The sequence below is a fragment of the Aphelocoma coerulescens genome, chromosome 18, assembly GCF_041296385.1.
Source record: "Aphelocoma coerulescens isolate FSJ_1873_10779 chromosome 18, UR_Acoe_1.0, whole genome shotgun sequence".
NCBI classification, from domain to species: domain Eukaryota; kingdom Metazoa; phylum Chordata; class Aves; order Passeriformes; family Corvidae; genus Aphelocoma; species Aphelocoma coerulescens.
The window spans coordinates 5292333-5314995 of NC_091031.1; the positions used below are offsets into that span (position 1 = coordinate 5292333).

General features: G+C 39.0%; 2 protein-coding genes across 10 annotated transcripts in view; one reads left to right on the plus strand and one right to left on the minus strand.

Annotated features, from left to right (window-relative positions):
• The window catches only part of STXBP4 (syntaxin binding protein 4), a 68344-nt gene extending 50346 nt beyond the window's left edge, over nucleotides 1-17998 (minus strand). For 2 of the 9 annotated variants that reach the window (XM_069032784.1, XM_069032789.1), the window contains exons 1-10: nucleotides 12288-12716; nucleotides 8744-8817; nucleotides 8464-8559; nucleotides 7425-7494; nucleotides 6534-6608; nucleotides 4449-4534; nucleotides 3703-3832; nucleotides 3017-3149; nucleotides 818-924; nucleotides 262-442 (exon numbers count right to left, since the gene is read on the minus strand). In XM_069032784.1, coding sequence (XP_068888885.1) covers nucleotides 262-442; nucleotides 818-924; nucleotides 3017-3149; nucleotides 3703-3832; nucleotides 4449-4534; nucleotides 6534-6608; nucleotides 7425-7494; nucleotides 8464-8559; nucleotides 8744-8817; nucleotides 12288-12355 — 1020 coding nt within the window. In that variant the 5' untranslated portion in view covers nucleotides 12356-12716. The other 7 variants (XM_069032791.1, XM_069032792.1, XM_069032785.1 and 4 more) reach the window with 6 other exon arrangements.
• A 32-nt stretch (nucleotides 17999-18030) lies between these two features.
• COX11 (cytochrome c oxidase copper chaperone COX11) lies at nucleotides 18031-21916 on the plus strand. The gene is given in 5 exon segments (XM_069032800.1): nucleotides 18031-18121; nucleotides 18124-18374; nucleotides 18442-18597; nucleotides 19718-19843; nucleotides 20335-21916. Coding segments are annotated over 5 exon segments (807 nt in total). The 3' UTR covers nucleotides 20518-21916.
• The last annotated feature ends 747 nt before the right edge of the window (nucleotides 21917-22663 follow it).

Here is a 22663-nt window from a genome sequence, read left to right on the forward strand (position 1 = left end):
AAGGAGAACTTGGTATCTAAGAACACAGTTAATGCTTGTTTAATTTGTTTTCTTACCCCAAGTCAACTAATTCTTCTCATCAGTGTGCTTTAATCTCCTGTAATACAACGTGGGTTTTTCCAAAAGTTTTGATATTCCAAAGACAATATTGTGCAGGAAAATAGACAATAATTTTCTTACTAAAATGGAAACTCAATTACAATTAGGAAAAAAACAACCATTTGCTGAGTTTATTCTAACAGGAGTAATAAGTACACTCACAGCATCTGGAGGGAATGTTGAAAGCAATTTCCCATTAGGAGAGGGAAGAGGACCAAGTGCAGCCTGTTGTTCTCCATGTGCTACAGGAGACGTTAAGAGGCTGAAAGGACGCTGCCGATTCTCTGGATGACTGGGGATGTTTTTCTGCCTAATAAAAGCTATCTCCCAAACATTTTCGAACCTAAAATTAAAATTTTAGAAGTTTCAACGTGTTGTACACTTATATTATTCATAAGATTATACTTCTGCAAAAATTACATGCTTCCAAACACCGTGTGTGGGTTTACTTAATTATTTTTCTAAAAGGATGTTCTGTTATCCATCATTAATTACAAAGACAAATACTGTCTTTTTTTTTTAAAGTATCATAATTTCGCAGGCCTAAAAGGTGCATTTGAGTCTTTTCTACGAAATAATATTACAATAGAGTATTTAAAAAAATTAGTATCCCTCATATTTCCTCTAAGCACACAAAAACACATTTCACATTAATCTGATCATAAATATCATCTCTTAAACCATTTTGGAGGGTTGGCTGTTTGACAGTAACAGATACCTCATCTTTGCTCTGTTGATTATACTTTTTGCCTCTTCATAGGAGACTCCAATCATGGACTCTTTGTTGATGGACACGAGCTGATCCCCAGGCTTCAATCGTCCATCCTAAAATAACAAATATAAAACCGAACCCACAACTTTTAAATTAACTGCTAACACTACAGAAAGAACTGTAGAGTCACAGCACTTGGACACATTCCCCTGGTTCTATTAGGACAAGAAATATCAAGAACAGCTCTGCATTCTGCCTGACAATCTTCCAGAAATAAGCAGATTAAACCATTATCCCTCACTATTAAAGCAGTCATTATAAAAACTCATCAGAGAGAACAGACCTCAGAAATTGTATAAAGAAGAACTTTGGATCCAGATAAATATTTCTGTTAAAAAAAAAAACAAGGAAAGAAAAAACAGATTTTTCCAGCACCAACCCATCTGACTTTAGGAAGCTTCTTACTAATTAATTCAGCTCTGAGCTGGATTAATTTGCATTTCAAAAGCAAATGTTCATGGCAATACATGGAACTCTGCAGACACTCACTGGCCATGCTAAACTTAATGAGAAAACCAGATTGGTCTATTAGGATTCACCAGTCAAAACCATGACAGAAATAATATTGTCAACTTTGTGCTCCTGCTGAATTACTTGCCAGTTCTCTACCAGCACAAGAACATCTCACATTTCTGTCCCAGGAACTCTAAGACAAGATTTTAAACATGCTAGGCCAGACTTCTCAGTAAGACAGCTTTCTTTACTCACATTTTAACAGAGGCCTCAGCAATTTAACTGGAAATTCATGCAATTCACCTATGGTTATAGAGTTAGTTATGACATTTGTTTAATGTAATACACATCACATTACACAGAACATGTCTCTGCTTTTCAGCTCCTACAAAATCAATCTATGTGGAAAAAAAAATATGTACAGACAATGATACATAGGAAATAAGTAAAACACCTTCTCAAAACCAGTGTAATTTTACCTACTTAACACCCACATACCATAATTTTAGCTGTGTGGTTTCAAACTTATGCCTATTACCTTTTTTTTTTTTTTGGTCACATAATCTTTTGGTTTTGGTTAAAGAAAAAAGCTGTATTTTTTTTTTTTTTTTGCTTTCATCCAGCATGTTCAAAGATATCCATTTCAATGGTGCCCTCATGTGGCAGAGGTTTAAAATATGCTTCCTGCTTCACCTTCCCAAACAGGATAATCAGGGTTGGGAAATTACTTCTATTATTGCTAATATTAGAGCCTACTGAAATTTGATGTCTTAGCCTCAGTCTATTGATTATGTGTGATAGGCCTCAAATTCACAGCGAGAAAAATATTTTAGAAGCCACAACAAAATAGGAGAAAATAAAAGAGGAATGATTACCATTAATCTACTGAAATAGGTCTTTGAGAAACATTGCATTTTTATCTTCCAGCTTGGCATTTTAGGATTTAACTTAAGTCTACAAAAATTCAGTAACAAATAGTTATAAACTGTTTGGGGACAAAAATCACTGTTCATGAATTGAGATCGTCCCCTCTTGCTGGGCCAGAGGCAAAAGTTGGTTATCTACACTTCCAAATAACCATAATTACTCAGGATGCCAGAGGAGACACTTGGATAAACAGTTCTGTGTACCTGAACCAGGCAATTACATTATTTATTTACTTTTTACACTGACAAATCCCCCTGATATACATACTGCATTGGTCATAAATTAAAACAGTAATCAACACCAATTCACACACTTTATCAGTCTGCACTTTCAGAATATTTTTTTCTAATTTGCCTAGACAATGATTTCCAACTGCAAGGATCCATCTAAATTACGAATCAGGGAAATATGATTTTTGAATGTCCAAGAAAATAAAAAAGAGGTGCCATCTGTAGCTCTGTCCCATCCTTCCTGATTTACCTTGCATCATGCAATCTCTTATGGAAGTTGGTTTTGTACCTTCTCATACACAAACTGAGGAATAAGATCCTCATTTACCTCAAATGAACTTATGAATAAATTTTCATTACCATGTAACTCTGTTACATTGCAGTGAGATAATTCTGTTAAAAGAGAAGACAAGGAGGAACACAAAACACATTTAGTATTTAAAATATGACTGTAGATGTAACATACCAAACATGTACTAAATTAAGGCAAAAATACAGGTGTCTAAAGGGGAAGGAAGGGAAAAAAGACCTTTACCTTATGGCAATCACCCCCAGGGATAATTTCTTGAATATATACCAAAGGCCCTTCATTTCTGTTAATTCCTCCCACAATATTCAAACCTAGGCTTGTTCCTTTGCAAACAGAGATAATCTGAAATGCACTATCACTAGAAATACAAAGAGAAAGAAAAGTAGAATTACTTCACAGAACTAGATAATAAAGACTGAAGCAATAACTTATCTTTATCTTACTGGTTTTGCAAATATGTATTATAGTAACAAATAGAAATAGTGGACATTTAATCTCAGTGTTCAAGTACTACACTATTTACTACAAAATCAGCATCCTCAGGCACTTCTGACAATTACAACAAAAACTGATACCTATTTTACAAGGCTAAAAACTCCTCTCTACTATATATATCCAAGGCTTGTGGAAGTACCTGGGTACACATAAACTAGGAACATTAATTCATTAGGAGACACTAAAAAAATCAACCTGATTAATCTACTTCTACCACATAAACAATAAATAAATAGAAAAATAACTTATTAAAATGGAAAGTCTGCAATGTCAACGGTATTATGAGCTACAAGACTAAAGTTAAAAAATAAAACCAAAGTCTAACACTTAGTGCTCAACCCAAATTTTCCTGACCAGCCAAATACAGCATTTCCTGCAGCTCACACACGAGAGGTACAGTCAGGTTTGGAGATTACTTTGGAAGCTTTGGGGATGGTGCTGGGACAGAATTATTTCTGCTGCTGGTGGTTATGTTTTCCTTCGGATGCAACTGAGGACTCTGTGACCTTGAGGATGACCCAGAAGAAAGGCTGTCTACAGATTTTGCTTCAAAAAAAGAAATAATAAAAAGAAAAAAAAAAATAAAACCCATATTTGGGAAAAAGCACAAAACTTCAGCTCATGTAAGTAAGTTCAGTAGGACCACTTTCATATTAGAAAACAGACAAACTAAGCACTCAGACAACCAAAGAAAAGTCTACACAGTTAAGAACTGGGAGCTGCCCAGAGTTGCAGGAATAATTTTTAAAACATAACATAACAAGTGATGATTTTTTTCAAACTGGGTACAAAATCTCAACTAATTAATTCCTCGATGCTATATAAAGGCATCTTAATTAGGCAGCAGTTCCAGAAAGATTAGAATTCATGGTGCTCTAGATGAAATTTTTATTAGTATTTTGTGGCACATTTCAGCTACAAATACCAAAAACTTTTCACATGAATCATTAATTAAATTGAAAGTAGATGTCAGTATATTCATTTTAAGATTTGAGGAAACTGACACACAAATTCCTCAAGGTACACCTGTGTTTTGTCTGACTTTCAGCGACCTCCTCCAACACACCTCCCCTCAAATTAGGAATTTTAAGTACAAGTTTCTACTCCACCCAAGGCTGATTTTGTCCCCCAGGATTGCTTCAGGCTGGAAGTGATCTCTCACCAGCTAACTGATGTGTTGGAGAAGTTCTTGCAGAGCTGGTGTCACTGTGAGAGCCATACTTATCCATCAGGTCATGAAATTCTTTCCTGCGCCAATAAAAAGATTTTCTTTGTCAGGATTTGGTGTTAGTTTGAATAAACCCTGTGAAACCTGTACTGCTTGTACTGAACAGTTGCTCCTCCTCAGAGAAGGAAGCTCAACCTCAACTGAAAGAGGAAAGCCCTGTCAAATGGTCAGAAAAGGCAAAAAAAAAATCATGTAATGCAGGATAAAGATGGGAAAACAACAGACTATGGATGAAATGGACTGTTGGTAAAAAAACTTTCTCTCTCTTTACCCTGAATTGCAAAACTTTAAAAACTTGTAATACAATCAACTACAGCTAACAAAGACAGTGGTACTACCAAGGTCCAGAACAATTTATTTATATTAGAGGGAATCAGATTATACATCTATAGCATACTCATGTTTTTAAAGAATGCCTTTAATTCAATTACATTGAACAAGAACCCCGAAGAAACTGACAAAGATGTGGCTCCTTAAAAACAAGAGGATAGAAGAAATATTTATTAACTACTGAAAACCAAAAGCAGAAGTTCCTTGCAGACACCAATCATATTGTAACAGACTGGAAAATACGTACATCTTCTATGACAGGCATTAAAGAGAAAACAAAAACATTTGATTCATCTGATATTGAATCCAGCCTAATTTAAGAAAAAAAGTTTATAATCTGAGCTCTGATTACCTCAGTGATAACTGATTTAGAAGATATAAATAATCTAGAGTGATGTAAGCCAGAAACATCACCAATTTAATATTACAGAATTAGTCAGAGAGAAAATAAATTAACTGACTGCAAGGAGAGTAATTCCCAGGTAATTCCAGTTTGCCTGCTGAAGGTTGTTCAAAACTGCTGGGTGCATTTTATTTTAAAAAAGGACAACATTTATTGTACTAATGCTGGCCCCAGGGTACACACATAAACACAGCTGAATGCAAACCAAACAATCTTTAAGCCTAGAATGCAAAGTCACAAGAAATGAATTCACAGGTGGCTGGTGAGGGACTGGATGGAGTGGCAAATTCTGCCCAGGCTACTGCACTTCCCCCTTGGAGTGGTTAAAGGACTGATGGATTTTAATTATTCAAAGAGTTTACAGGAACTAGGCCAGTATGCTTTAGATAAAAGCAGATTAAGAGTGGACCTCACATATATCTAGGCAGTCTGAAAAAACAAGAGATCAGAGGCTACAGAGTGATTTAAATATATGTCAAATACAAAAAAAATAAAGGAACAGAAAGAGGAAGCTTAACTCAGACAAAAGGCAAAAGGAATTTAGGGGAAAATCCTTTATGGGGAGATTACTCTGGAAGTGGAACATCCCAGGAATGGCAAGTAACAGCAGATACTCTCACAACGATTATCAGAAATAGTTACGTAACAGCTGTTTTCTCCCGAGATTTAAGTCAAAAGGGGATACAGACCTGGATTCTCACATTGCCAATGATTCTCTGCCAATATTGCTTTATATGCTTAACTTCCAACAGTCAAGTTAAAGCAACATTTATCATAAATGTCCTTAAAATGAATATATCTTGGACTACCTGCTGCAGTGAACAGTTTAACCTACTTATTCAAACTATTCAAAGCTCATTAGAGATTGAAAAAGCAAACTTCTGAGGGGAAAACACAACTGAATCTGCCTTTTTTCAGAAGGCAAGACCAGTTTAAATCTTATAGTTTTGTAGTAGCTCTAACGGAGTCCTCATTTGTCATTATTTTAAAATGTGAGAAGTATTTCAAAAACTATCACAGCTGATAATTTTTAATGGTATTAGCTGTAAACATAACATTACAATCCTTCTCTTTAAACTGAAGTTGGCCTGAGCTTGCTACTTGAAGTGATGCAAGTGATCTCAGAATGAACTGGTATCACATACCATCAGAAAAATGTGACATGTGGTGCAATTCTGCAATTAAAACTAATCTGAAATAAAAATACATGCAAGCCCGCCCACCCACCCTGAGAAACAGAACAGGACTTTTATTAGTTTTGAGGTTAAAACAATTTTTCCTCTTACTTTGCTTCTTCGTCTCTAGCAACGAGCAGAGACATGTGATTAGAGGCTGAGGCTGTTCTCAAGATGTCAACAGCCCTAGAAGGGAGGAGAAAAAGGCCAAATAAATATACCAGGATGCTGGCAAGAAGTGGGGAGTGCTAGAAGAGCAGGAAAATGGACAAATTGCTAAGGTAGTTAATTTTCACAGCCACATACAGAGAAAAGAGCTCAGCAGCAAAACTCCAAGAGAGCACTGGGAAACAAAGCAAAAGACAGACTGTGGTGCATCTGCTGACAGCAATAAACTGGGACTGACCTCTCTTTCCCTTCCCTTCTGTCCCCATCCCCCCTTGGTCCATCCTGCTGCTTTCCTGGGCCTCCTTCAGCATCAACAGCAACACAAACACACCAAAAGCTACTGCTCAGGTGTGCCTGGCTCAGGATTTCCCTCAGCAATACATACGGCAATTTTTCTTTGAATTTTCAATCTCCATCTCCAGCACTAAAAGCTGCACTGATCTCTTAGAGATCCAGCTACAGAAACCATCTACAGATTTTTCTTTCCCCTTCATTGTGCCATCACATGATTGCTACCATCATTTACATTCACCAGTACTGAACCAGCAGATAGTGATAAATATATTTTAACCGCTTCTGCTATTTTCACACACATTCTGTAATCTGTGTCACTAAGAAACCAGCTGATTCTGGTGTTATAGAAGCATGTAAAGTCCTTCACTTTTCCACAACAGTTTTTGCTGATTTAGATCTATAGAATAAAATACGTGCCAGTTGAACTCCAAGGATCTCAGGGGAGTTGTGCTCTTTCAATCAGTCATTGATAACGTCCAAAATAATCAATGTATAACATTCCAGGCTCTAATAAACGTTCAGGAATCAGTACAAACATACCTTTCATTTGTTACTCCAATCAAGTTTTCTCCATTGACATCTAAAATTAGGTCCCCAGTGAGCAAACGGCCTTTAAATGAAACCAAGAGTGATTGATGAATCAACAAGAAAATGGTGAACATATTGTATTAAACCACGTATTAAACCAGGGCTTTTCCTTTCAATTTTATGTGACTTAATGCATTAAATCTTTATGACTCTTGGCATCTGATCCTAAGTAAGACAGGTAATTGTGGTAAGACTAGAAACTAAAAATCAGTCTTATTAACAACAGAGTAGCCACTGAAAATAAGTGTTATGTAGCTATTTGTATTATTTACACACAGCATAAATTTGTGAGACAAGAATTTGTATTTCCCAGTTGTGGAATAAATTTTTATTTGAACCTTGCTCTTAACATTAATGTAAGTTACCATGTGTACATATATTAATGTTTTAGACATTAATAAAGTCAGCTAAAAGATTTGTTAGAACCAATTCAATTTTTTAACCTCCTGAAAACGTCAAGTTTAGGAACCTGAAGTTGATTCAGATTACTTTAAACAATCATATTGCACAAGATGAGATGGCATCCCATCAGAAACCTAGGATGGAAATCTGTAGCTTAATTACTGCAAACTCTGAGTGTAATTTCTTCTTTGCACACTGATCTCAACCACCAGCACACCACCATTAAAAAAACAGTAATAAAAATTACCAGAACTAATTAGAAATACTGGTTCTAGACAGGAAACCTCACTCTTATACCTTATAAATTAAAAGTGATTCAGCATCTCAACACTTACTCAGCAGCGCTGAAAGATTGCCTTCACCAGCCATATTTAGATTTGAACACATTTTCAAGACCTGAGCACATTAAAATCTTCTTCCACAAGAGGTCCATGTTTCATTTCTCTACCTTAAAGTAAGCCAAAACTTCGTGGATCCTGACTAAACCATACTATTTTAAATATCCTTACCCACAAAGTGAAATAAAGGCTTCTTTTGACAGCTTTTTATATGCAGTGTGTTTGTAGGAAAAAAAGTTAAAATTTCTTACTATCTACAGCAGCAACCCCTCCAGGTAGAATTCTCTTTATGAAAATCCCATAATCTTCTGCTGTTTGTGCCCGATAACCTCCAATAATTTTAACTCCTGCACAACAAACAAAAAGACAAAAGTGAAAAATTGGTTATTCCACCTACTGTGCTAAATGTATTTGCAGCCAAATTCATAAAAGCCAAATAAACTTTCCTGATGCCAGTGTGAGCTGGCAAAGGTCACCAGGGGTTTTTAGGTTTGATTTACGTTGAATAACAGAATGTGCAGTCTTAGTTACCTAATCCATTCTGGCAATCAGAGAAAGAGATGCGATGAACAGCCCGATTAATTCCATGAGGGCCCATAATGGTCCTAAGGAACAAAATAAAAGTCATTAAATTACAGAAATGTAGGTAGAGCTATGTTAATAGAAAAGAAATTTCAGTGACTGTGTTTTCAACTCAAAAACAAACCCAAACCCGTTTTCTCCACTGACAACTTCAAATTGTTTGGTATCTCTGAGCCACCATCTCCCCAGCCAAAAATCAATCTACTCATCACAAATACCAGATGGAAAGGTATAATAAATATACAGAGTTCACTTCCTTTTCCCCCAAAGCATTTCAGGCTGAACTGTGAATCCCATTTTGTATAATAAAAGGATTGTGATTATATATAAACAAAATTCTGCAAGCTGGTCCACCTTAACATTTAGGCAATAAAAACATACCATAAAATCAGTCTTCATCAGGTCATGAATATTTGAAGAAAAGCACGGCTAAGCCAGTGCATAAAATTATTTCCTAAGATATCTAAACTATAATTTTGTGGCTATTTATGAACATAATCTTTTCCCAAGTCTCCTAATTTCTTCACTCAACATTGATTTCTTTCTTTGCTGTAAAAAAGACTTCTTTCCAAAATCTTTTGCCTGATCCTCTGTGTACCTTCCTGGCACAGGGCAGACGATAGGGAATACAGTATCATACAGTATCACCCCAGGACACCACCCCAAGGGAAAACACCAGGATGGCACCTGGAATTGTCTAAAGGCAGAGGAATATTTTCAGGGCAGTTGATCATGCTACAGAATTAAAAAAGAATACAAAGTAAAATTAGAGTTTTGAAACCTAAATTTACAGTTCCATCAGACTCATGACCAGCACACTGCTCTGACAACGCAGAGTGTTAAGAATGCCAATAAATCCAGATTATCCTTTACCAGGTTTTATTTTCATTTAGATGAATTATGGGTTAAAAAAATGTAAGTTGTATCACAGCTCTTTTGTCCTTTCATTGCATCATTTTTGGAGACAACTCAGCAGATCTCTTCTAGAAAAGAGCAGAAGCACCACCGAGATTTTTCTGCTTTGACCTACATATTGTTCTACATTAGACAGAGTTGTATTTTCTAGAGGGTGCTAGTGAAATGGAACAACGAGAATTCATTAGCAGGGTGGGAAAGAAGATCAAAGTGGAGGACACAGTGACCCAAATCCTTCTACACGACCTAATCCAGCACACAGCCTGAACTCCATACCTGGAACTGGGTACATCTGCAAAAGCCAGAGTACATCATTAAAAGGTGCTGTGCCAGAGGAAGAAAGAAATCCAGAAGATCCATATTTTCTTAAAATTCTAGCACCAGTCAAGACATCCAGATTCTAAAGAACATCGCAGTTCTTTTGGTTTTGTAGAAGAAAACTGGATGAGGTTTTTTTGTATCACGGGATAAGCACTAGCTTTGAAAAGCAACGATTCCCCAAAACCTCCTATTTCCAAATAATTGCAAAATTAGCCTTTGCTTTAGGAAAGGCTGGCTACAAGAACAGACCTAGTAATTCTGATAATTCTAATAGCCTTTAGAAGCAAAAAGTAAACCCATGCTTCAAGCACTGTATAATTTTTAGTATTTCTTGAAGTATTTGTTTCATAGGCTAAAAAGAAACAACAAGACCCAGTGTATTTGATCTGTATTTGACAAGACTGCACATGACCTTACCATGATATGTCAGAGCATAAGGCATCCTTTGTAAGGCTAAAAGTGAACCAAACTGCTTTTACTTAATCACAGCCTGAAAGGAAGAACAAATCCCCAAGTCTGATATTTGCTTATGACTACCCTTTGGACAACCTCCTACTCCACGACAAGACCAGAGTATTTTGCATTACCACCCAGTACCGTCACTGCAATTATCCCGTGAATTTGTCTTGAGGCGGAAGGACAGCATACTACTCATGTTTTGTCCTGACTTGTATTCATCTTTGAAATCTTAAACAAGGTACACTGATCCTTAAAATAGGCAATTATTCTATTTTTTTCTTTCTTGCCTTTTGCTACTACTGCTATTGGTCTTGCTCTGCCATCCCCTCTCAGCAATTTTCACATGGCAGTTTTTCTGTTAAAATTAAAAAGCAAGAACAAAAGTTACTTCAACCTTGTACAAACCAACACAGAGGTTTACTTTCGTGAAGTCTGAAAAGATCAAATCTCAGACTTTAAATCTGAAGTTTAGAGCTCACCAGAAACTGCAGAACCTCTTTATATACTACCATATAAAACAATAATGAAATATGATCAAATCTAAGTACAGGCCAGTTAATAGGAAAGGATCTACATTTTCAAAAGTAACAGGCACTACTTTCAAAAGAGAGATCCTAATGAACATAAAATGGATTCTGACGAGAGGATACAGAGAATATATAACTAATAATGCACAATGGAGAGGAATAAGATATCTCTGAAACACTGGAATTGTGATGCTGCCACCTACAATCAGAAAGAACTGGCACTTTGGACAGACAACTTCTACAAGGTACTCAGGTCTCTTTATGCTCTAAAGACTAAATCCCTCCAGTACATGCAGTTAAAATTACTTTATCCCATAAAAGCAAAGATTTTCAAATGCCCCAAATTTGTTCAGCATATCACATCTAGTTGACTTTCAGTGTTGGGGGTCTTTTTCCCCCTATATAACTTAGATCTTCAAGTCAAGCTACTTGCCATAGATGTAAAATAAACAAAGCTTTAACAATTTCACTGTAAAATGACTTGGATTCAGCACCCATCCAACATTCATTTTATGTCATCATTATTTAATATTCCTGAAATGTTAGAATATTTCTCCCAGAGCATTAGAAACATGCTGAACAGTATAAATAAGGAAATAGGCTCCTAAACCAGTTGGCAGTAGTAATAAAAAATAATTCAACTCCTTGTAGAAAAAGATGCAAATTAAATAATCATGTTATTGATGACATGATGTTGCAACTCATTTTTTGAGGTCAGGCAAAAATATTTGTAAGCAAGGTTTTAGCACATAGAGAAGATGTGAGGCAAGAGATGAAATAAACAAGCAAAACTCACCAAAATGTACACTGTCTTACACTAAAAAATACTAAACTCAATACTCCAGCTGAAGTCCTGGAATGCTAACAGACTAAATGTGCAACATTTTGTGTAGATGCTCTAGTAAGGGCAATTAAAATGAACTTGTTTCTATTACTTTTTAGCAGCATACACAAGGAAGTTCAACAACTTTGGGTTTTATTTCTTCTAGTACTTATCAGAACATACAGCTCCAGATATTCTTCTGATCTCTATTCCTGAGAAATTTAGTCATTTATGTGCAGAAATAAAATATTTACCTATTTTTATCAATGGAAGAATAATACACTATGCTCACAAAACATATATTACTGACACTCAAAAATCTAAATTATAAACTCTGGCTGTTCATGAAAAGAAGCTGAAAATGCCCACAGCTTTTAAATTATCTTTCATGTACTTTTCCCAGTTACAGACTAGAGCAATGCCCTCGGAACTGAATGGTTCAGCATACCAGTATAAGAGAGAGAGACCATCAAAACGCTCTGGTTCATCTTCAGCCCCTGGAGAAAGCAAGGACATCCTTCAGCACGGCAGGAAAAACAAGGACAACACAACCCAAACACACTGGAGGCTTCCAGTTCAGCCGGATAAAGGTTATGAGCAGGATGATTTCTGCTACCAGCTAAAAAACCCAAACACAGCTCCAGCTGAGCGTCTCTGCCTACTTAATCTTCTCTGAAAGCCTCTGCGTCACATGCACTAATTCACCTAGGGAGGTAATGCTTACTTTTTCTCTCTTTGAAATGGCCATTTAGAGCAACTTTTAAGAATGATAAATGCAAAGGAGAAAATTTACTACACTGTGATTAAGCAGTCTAGATCCCAGCAGCCAAAGGCAAATGAGATGATTAAAAGAAACTCATTTCCTCCTGTTCTTCTAAAAATTTATTTACATGCTCCCTGCAAACAAGGTCAAAAGCAGTAATTCATGACCTTTCTAAAGCAATCTTCCTAGCAGACTGGATTATGCACAGCCACACAAAAGGGAAAGCCAACAAAGCAGACTGAAAGTATTAATGAAATGAATACCATTATGCTATTACTTTTCATTCTCAATCATGGTATTGGCCTGTGCAATGATCTAACTTGGTTTTTAGACTTTTGATATACAGCAGCCAAAAGTCAACAGAGAACTTGGGTTATATATTTTCCCTAGAAATGGAAGCTGACGTGCTTTTCTGTGAAAGGAAATAAAACTGCCAAATTTATGTCATTACACTGAGAATAATCTAGTTGACAGAATCAAATTTATCACCCCTGTTCCCAGAGGGCAGACCTTGCTGACAAGAGGCTTGGTTTTGCAGAGAGATGCACATTTTCAGAAGTTCTGAGCACCTGACACCATTTTGGTTAATGACCATTTCCTTCCAGGCTTGCTTCAGAAGAAGCACCCCTACTACTCCCCCTCTCTCTAAAAGATGGTAAGACTGTAGCCTGAAATTAAACTCAACTACCCTGCATTCACTAAGGGCTTTAAGTAGACAGGTGAATCCTCTCTAGCCAAGAGCAACCCTGGGATCAGACGGCATCTGTCAGGTCTGGAGCCATGCAGCAGGAGGGCTCTGCTATGCCAGGAATGCAAATGCTTATCTCAGGCACCTTTTTTTTTTTAAAGCTGCAGTGACTGTGGTTTCATTAGCAGATAATCCTTCTGGGGAAAGGATCCCTTTGCCGAGAGACAACGTGCTGAACAGTGTTCAAATAGAGAGAGGTCAGTCCTGACAGCCTGCAATGCACACACAGAGGGGCAGAGTGACTCATGACAGATTAAGGAGCAGATCAGAGATGGAAATGGGAACATAAAGCAGCCTTCCCAGTTCCCAAAATGTGAAAAGCCCCACTGGAACAGTGATCACATCCATATAGAGATGAAAATTTGCCCCTTTGTAGCCTTTTCTCAATCAGTTCACTCTGCTGGTGCTACTGGCACTACACAAAAGCCATTGGTATTTTAAGCCTCGTATCAATTAGATTGGCTCTAGGCAAGGTTACAGAAGATAAAATACCAACAGTTTTTCTCCAACAAAACTACCTCTTATCTTAACAACAGTGGAGTTCAATTTGTGGTATCAATATCAGGAGCATTTGTCAAAATACATCACTCAGACCAACCAATGTCACATTTTCTGCTACAGAAACCCCTCAATTAACACATGGCTCAAGGCTCTGCATTTTCCTTGTTAAAAAGCAGAAAGTTATTTTTATTAAACCAGACATGACAAACTTCTGAACAATTTAAGCAGATATAAAGTAGTATTAAACTTATTGCTCCCATTTTATTAGAGTTATTACCAGCAATACATCACTTGCTCCTCCATCCCTTCTTCAAAGTAAACTGTGCTTTGTTCAGCTTCCTGAACTCACCCCCAAGGCTTCTATGCCTCTTTACCTTCAAATTCTGTTGCTGTGCTGCTTTTAATGAACAACAGCATCATTTCTTCTCTTGCAATTCCTTTGCCTTTCAAGAACATGCTCAGAGGAACACAAGTTACTTTTTACTTACAGAAAGATCTAGGAAAATTGTAACTCAAAACTCCATGAAATTTAGTATAAATGAGTAAAACTAAATTTTCAAGAGTTACCATTTATTATTAAGTACGATTCCTTTCCAAACAGCTGGAAAACTATTCCATTCTGGCAACATTTGTAATTACAGCCTGCCTCTCCCATGGGAAGTTTTGCAATGCTTTAGCAACTGAGATGGATTACAGGATAATTTAGCAGATGACAAAAAGATCTGCAAAATCTTTGGAAGTTTGATTCACAGGATCTTTTTTGTTATAAATAAACCAAAGGCCTTTTACAAAAATCCTATACAAATCCATTGTGCAACTGTAGCCTTTCAGGTTCACTAACCCTAAATTCAGGTTTTAAGGACCACAGGCAAAGGAATGTTGTATCAAATATCATGGATGAGCACTCAATATGATCCATCCAAACCCACTCATTATTCAAAATACATTTTGCTGATTAGGTTATAAAGATTAAAAGAAAACATATGTCATATGGCAATTGTTAAGCCTGAAAAAAGCTTGGGCAACATTGTAATAGTGGAGAAGCAGGAATGGTTTGAGGCTAACCCCTGTGCAGAAAAGGAAAGTATGATTCAAAGTTTAGGTAAACCTCAGTTAACATATAACCAAATCCATTCTTGGAAGCATCGAGACCATCTCCCATAAAAAATAAAAGTACAGAAAATTACAGTCTGCCATCAGCATGTAGCTGAAGTGCAGTTATAGGTGCCTTTCCTGTTCATCTCTTATGTGAAAAACTGCCTTTGGAATACAGTGAGCTAGGAACTACTCATGTAAACTACTCATCTTTCACATGACTCTAGCAACCACAGCTGTCTTAGAGATGTATCTTTGTGATCCTGTACCCCGAATTTCCATCAGACAAGCAGAGTGCTGCCTTCTTCAGGTCCCAGAAAAGCAAGTTAGTTTTTTTTAATGCTATGTGGTTTTGTTTTTCAAAACCATCAAGTTATTTATGAGGTGGCATAATTCTAAATCTATGCTAAATTGTTTTACAATTCTTCTGAATACTCTTTGCTGGATTCTATTGCACAAGTACAACAAACATGATCAGTCCAGCAAGAGGCTTTAATTCTGGTTTTGATGACACCATTGGCGTGGTTATTTGGCAGTCTGGGAAGGGTCTGGAGTTACAGTTTTCAATCATGACTGAATCCATTTGATTTGACATTCAGAATCTGATCCAACTCTTAAGTGGATAACATTATGTTTTATAGAATCAATACAATTATTATTTTATATCCCATGACAATGGTAAAAATATGATGGTTCCTAAGCACTACATATTAAATATTAAAGGTATAGAGACAGAGTATTCTGAAAAATTAATGCACTGAGACACAAAACCTCCATACCATATCTTGTGCTACTGCAGGTACCGCAGATGTACAAGGAAGTGATCTACTATATACAAGTATGTTTTCATACTTCAGAAGCATTAAATTAAGAAATCTCTATGCAGGGCTTTATCTCTACAAAACTAGTCCCAACCAAGTGCTGATTAACTTAATGAAAAGCTTAAGGGACATTTCCTCCCTTAATGTGTAAATTGACTGGTGTTGGTGTCAGGTCTTCTACGATGTTACTGCAGACTGCTTTAATATGAAAGTTATTTTTCTTTAAGACTTCATCAAAGCAAGATCCTACCAATGAAACTGCAAGAATTTTCATATTATAATCCAGTAATTGTATTTCTGCATCTAGGCAAAAAAAAGTACTTACTCCTTCTCTGTATTTGTGAGGGGGTCTGTACTGGACATCTCCTTAGAAGCTTATTTAAATAAAAGTTCAAAATGAAGAGTTCTGACACATGAAGAACAGGCTCCTACCCAGGATCAAAACTGCTGAAAACAAAAAGGAGAAACAACTTTCTGAAATTTACATGGCCATTTTAATTTTCAGACACTGAAAACAATCTTATTTATTACTAACTAGTTGAAATCAAACCGGAAAAAGACAACTGCCATTACAAAATGGATACAATTCATTGCTGAAAACAGTTAACGACTTGGACTTTGCTGCAGCTAGCATCAAAACATTTCACATCCTAATTTCCTCTTAATTTATAAGGCAGAAATTAGGGTAAACCTGAACCCCTTGTGATTAAAATCTTCTAAAAAAGGAAAGAACTGATTACAATTCTAAGATGAAGTAATGTAACTGCTGAAGGCAAAAACAATCTCTTTTTTTTTCCACTGAAAGTTACTTGGAAAGGGAATGTTACTTGCAACATGATAAGGTGTTCTGTGTGTCTTGTTTTCTCATGTTTCTTTAACTTACTATCTGGTATTTAGTGTCTCTGAACTTCTCACATGAAGTATGAAGAATAGGCCAAAACACACAAAATGGGCTTACACACCACTAATGTAGCAAAACCCCCAGAAATTCACGTTGTATTTTTATTAGTACATACAACAGGTTGACAAGAAATACAACCCTGGATGTACTGAACTACAATAATTTCAAAAACTGCAACAAAAGCATTAATGGAAAAAATACCTGTTTGTATCAGTAGCAGCAAATCCTCCTGACCTTGTGAGGTACACTGCGAACCCTTACATGCCACAACCCAGAACAGGAATTATTTCCAAGACAAGAGGGACAAGGAACTCTCCCAACACACAGGCAAGCCAGCACAGGTGCTCCTGGCACCAGTGTCACACCACAAACCGTGGCCAAGATACAGCAGAATGCCCAGGTGGTCAGCCTCCACAAAACCACACTAATTCCTGCATGTCCGTATTATCTTGTGTGAAAAAGATGTTAAATGCACTTTGGAATACCACAAATGCTCCTGCACCAAACGTTTTCAGGTTTTGCTCGCTAAAGGATCAAAAAACCAGGCATCTAAACACAGTGGAAATACCACAGTATGGCTACACTGCAACCTTTACCATTTTCTTATTCAACATGGAAAATGAGGCGGTACCAGGAGCTGCCAGTCCTTGTATGATTCACGTTACTGGAACAACCACAGGAGAAGCACAGCTCTAAAGCAGTAAATTCAAGTATTGCTACGGCAAAGTTTGTTACAGTGCATGGCACCAGCCAGGTGAAAAACTATTGTTTGTGAATTTGCCTGACTTTGTCCATCCGGAGGTTGCTGCTGTTTACAAACAGCACTCGCTCCCTTTGCAGCGTGTCAATATCTGTGCCTGGACAACAAATCCCTACAAATGAATTAACGTGAAGCAAAGCACCGGTGGGGAAAAGGAACAAACAAACAACCGGTGTCAAGAGTGCACAAAAGGGCAAAAACTGCAGGGCCCCGGAGGGACCACCCGGAGCAGCCCCGCGCTCAGCGCCCGTCCTGGGGCCGCCAGCACAGAACCTGAGGGATAACCAGGTACCTGCGGCACCAAGGTCATCCCTCAGCACCCTCGTACCACGTACGTCCAGTGCGGTGTACCTGCGGGACAACCAGCCCTCCGGTGACCCCGCTCCTTGCCGGCCTTTCAGTGCCGCTCCCGTCCAGCACAGCCCGCTCAGTGCGGTACCGGGGGCGCGAACCCCGCCGGCCTGGGGGCTGTTCCAGTTACCTCGTACACAACCTGCGCCCGAGCCGTCCCGCTGGCGAGCGAGGAAGGGGCACCCACAGGCGGCTCCGGCGGAACCCCCGCGCTCAGCGCGCTCGGAGGGGCCGCGGCGGGCGGGGATACGATGGCGGCTCGACCCGCCCTCTGGCGCTACCTTCCCGCCTCCACTCCCGCCCTGTTCCCACCTCTGTCCCGCCCCATTCCCCGCCCCGTTCCTTGGCCACCTGTCCCGAGAGCCCCCGCGCTGCGGCCATGGCGTGGTGCGCCCGCGGGCTGCGGCTCGGGGCCTTGCCCCGGCCCGGGCTCTGCGGGACCCGCGGCGTGCGCAGCTCCAACCCTTTCACCCGGCAGCAGGAGGAGGAGTGGCGGCGCCGGAACCGCTCGGCCGTGGGCTACATCGCGGCGGCGGCCGTGGGCATGGTGGGGTTGTCGTACGCGGCCGTGCCGCTCTACCGGCTCTACTGCCAGGTACGGGGGGGCCCGCGGCCGGCGCCGGTTCCGCGGGCGCGGGGCCCTCACTGCGCTTCCCTGACAGGCCACAGGGCTCGGCGGGACGGCGGGCGCGGGGCGCGGCGCGGAGCGGATCGAGCGCATGGAGCCCGTGCGAGACCGGGTCATCAGGGTCACGTTCAACGCTGACACGCACGCCAGCATGCAGTGGAACTTCAAACCGCAGCAGAGCGAGATCTACGTGAGTCACTGCCTTCCCCCCGCGCAGCGCCGCGCTCAAGGTTGGAAGAGGCCTTTAAGATCATCCAGGGCACCCGGCACTGTAACCCCATAACCACATCACCCAGCGCCAGGTCCAGACACCTCTTGAACACCTCCAGGGATGGTGACTCCACCACCTCCCATGGCAGCTCCTTCCAATGCCTGACCACACCAACAGTGAAAAAATTTTCTAATATCTAATCTGAATCTCCCCTATCTCATGTCAAGGCCATTTCCTCTGGTCCTCTCAGTGCAGGCATGGCAGAAAAGCCCTATCCCCACCTCACTACACGCTCCTGTCAGTAGTTCTAGAGAGCAGTCATGTTCCCCTTGTGCCTCCTTTTCTTGGGACTGAACAACCCCAGCTCCCTCAGCTGTTCTTTGCAAGACATGTTTTCTAGACCTTTCACCAGCTTTGTTGCCCTTTGCTGGCCATGCTCCAGCACCTCAATGTCCTTTTTACAGGACACTGTTTGTAGTTGCCCCTCTGCCACCCCATGAAGCTATCAAAAAAGCTACTGAAACTATATTTATATATACACTTCCTGGTATATACACCACATGCACATGGTATACACACTGCAAAATTATATATATATATATACTTAAAAATATATAGTATAACAGTATATCTAAACCTGTAGTGTTTCTCCTCTTGCCCCTATCCTTATAGAAACGGTATTGTTAATTTAAAAAATCACAAATAATTTAACTTTTCTGTTTCAAATTAGCTCTCAAAATAAGGAGTCACGCTTCTTAATATATTCTGAGTCCAGTACTGAAAGAATAACCTCAGAAATTAAATGCACACCATATATAAATCTGCTTATTAAAAAAGCTCTGTGTGCTGCTGAACTGCTGAGAATAATAGAAGACTCAGGCAAAATGGATAAGATTAAAAATACATAGAACAGTATTGAAGCTTTTAATTTTGAATGAGTGAATTGCATGTAATCAAAAATATTTGTGAGATAACCAATTTGAAACAGCAAAAGAGAAAATTAATTCTAGATAAAGTCTAAAGAACTTGGTTTGAGGGGTGGAGGGCTGCAGTGGATTTAAAAAAAAAATTAAAATCACTGTACAATTATGTTACACAGGTGGTACCAGGAGAGACTGCACTGGCATTTTATAAAGCAAAAAACCCTACTGACAAACCAGTAATTGGAATCTCCACCTACAACGTTGTCCCCTTTGAAGCAGGACAGTATTTCAATAAAATACAGGTAAGTGTGAACAAACCAAAGATTGCATTTTCCTTTACACAAATGAAAACAGTTACCTATAAATTAACTCTTTCATTTTAATTCTGGACACCATTCTTCATATGCCAACTTTTTAAGAAAATACCTTGATTTTTTCAAATGGTAAAGTGCATCAGTTCATTCTTAGCCTTACTACCCTCACACCAAGCTGCTCATCCCATCAGAGTGGCTCCAAAATCTGTTTAGTACCACTGTGAGGGCAGGTGGAACAATGTGAGCTGGCCTGGCCCCTTGACACCTTTACACAGTTCATTAAGCTGATTTATTTTTTTCCTGTATCACCATAGTAACAGAATTGCTGTCTTGTTGCTCATCATATTGATCCTTCCCAGGATTTTAGGGGTGTCCAGGGACAGAGAGTTTATTTTTAACCATGAACATTTCTCTCATGTTGGCAGATATAATTTATCATCACTATTGTTGTCTAATTGTGGATTTCGCCCCCCCCCCAGTGTTTTTGTTTTGAAGAACAGAGGCTAAATCCTCAGGAGGAAGTGGACATGCCTGTCTTTTTCTACATTGACCCAGAGTTTGCAGAGGACCCTAAAATGGCTAAAGTTGATTTGATCACCCTCTCTTACACCTTCTTTGAAGCAAAGGAAGGACAGAAGTTGCCACTTCCTGGGTATCAGTAATGGGCCTTCTCTACAAAATGTGACTTCTGCTACATCTGAGTGCAAGTTTTGAGGCCATTTTTCCTCAGAAGAAAAAACTCAGGAGTACTGTGCAATATGAAATTATATTATTAAACCACCATGGGCACATGCTGTTATGAAAGCATATGTATATATACATTTTTTTGAAACCAACTTAATGTATCCCTATTTTTTAGGGATAGTATTTCTTCATCAGACAGTGGAAGGGAACACACTGTTCCTGAAACAGAGGGTTTTCTCAGGCCATCTCTTTGTAAGATGTTATCTGAATACTGCAAGGCAAATTTTTAAACCAATGTATAAATTAAGATTTTCATTTAAATACAGAGGAAAAAAATCAGTTGATTAAGCATCTAAAATTCCATTGCTGGCTCCAGAAAATAACTTGCATGTTAAGTTACTTTGGATAAAGGTAAACGCAGATAATAAATTAAGGTAATTCCATAACTAAACAAAGTTAGACTGTATTTCTGTGTAACCCTCCCTGGCACAGGAGGATATTATGATTCAGAAGGTGATGCACCCTCTCATGTTATTACTGAATCAGTAGTTAATTTGGTAAGAGCAGACTGCTCTAAAACTGTCATCATAAGAACAGTAATTTAAGTGTAAGCACATCAGATCTGTGGGATGGTTTCCATTTGGAAACACCACCATATTTCCTTCTTGTGTCCCACTCATTTGAAGTATCTTTGCTGCTAATGAGTGCTCTTTGCAGAGGGCTGTACTCTGGGCACCTCCACAAGACACAAGCTGGGCTTGTGTCTGACATGCTTTGAGGGGATGGCAGTGCATAAACAGCTGCTGTGAACTGCAGCTTAATGAACAGCATAGGAGTCTCCTCAAAAACCAAAATCAGCCTTTTCACAGGCTGAGTTGGCCAAAGCCTGCCCAGCAGTGCAGCAGCTCTTCAGGTGGACTCTGTTTACCATCAGAACACGTAAGCCTCTATTTATGTAACTTTTGGTCATTATCTGTGGGGTAGGTCTAATAACACTTTATCACTGCCTTGCAAACCAGGAGCGAGTTGCAGAGCAAGTTCAAGTAACCTGCTCATTCTCAGACAGAAATTAATCTCAGCCAGTATCTCTTCTGCTGGGCCAGGTCTTTGTACCCCTTCCAGCAGAGAAGATCTAATAAAGTAAGGCTAATGTTGGTTAGCCTGGACTCTGAAAAGGCAATGAGTATTTCAGAAATAACTTCCAGTTACTTCAGTCTCAATTATATTTGCATACAGTAGTTTAAAAAATGCTTTTTTGAAAAGAAATGGATGCTACCTTTACAACGCATTATTGTACCAGTTACTTATGTTGGTTGAACAGATTCTGGATGACATACAGGTCTTCACTGTATATTAAAGATTGAAAACTTGTCGTCATTTCATGTCTCTAATGCATTTTATCCAGCAGAACAAGTGAAGCCCACACAGATGAAATACATCTGTATGAAGATTGTTACACTGGGGAAACTGCAACACGTGTATCAAAGAACAAGGCCTGTGGAAATGAATATGTATGGCCTGATTCTTGATGGATGTTTCAGAGATGTTTATTTCTCCAGCCACATGGCTGAGGATCTGCCGAGGAACTGTCACAATCACAGGACCTGAGGGTCCTTGCCCACGCAGGGAAACACAAAACAACCAGTGGGGAACGAGGCTGACCAGGGGGAGGGCCCCAACAGAAGATAGCAGCAAGCTTTGTAATTCCAGTATGCTTCAGGAAAAAAAAAGTATCAAGACAAATATTTGAATCCAGACTAGGGGAAAAAAAAACTTCTTACCTCAGTTGCATTTAGTCCATTGTCCTTCTAAAAGCTGAACTGATTATGGGAGTTCTCCACCCATTGCTTTATTCTGGCCACATTCTTCAGAAGAAAAGGAGTATCCCCCTGGCAAGTGGCAATTCCATAAAAATGTGGTTTCTCCCCCCGAGTTTTGAAAGCCCAAATTTGCACAGATGCTGAGCACATTCCCTCTGTAACACAGGCTCTAACCTTGGTAATTAGCCAATTTCCCTCCGTCTATCTGTGCTGCTTTAAACACGGAGAGGTTTCTTCATCAATCAGCCATTATGGATTACACTGGAACAGCCAGTTGGATTTGTTACCTTTCACTGTGGGGGTT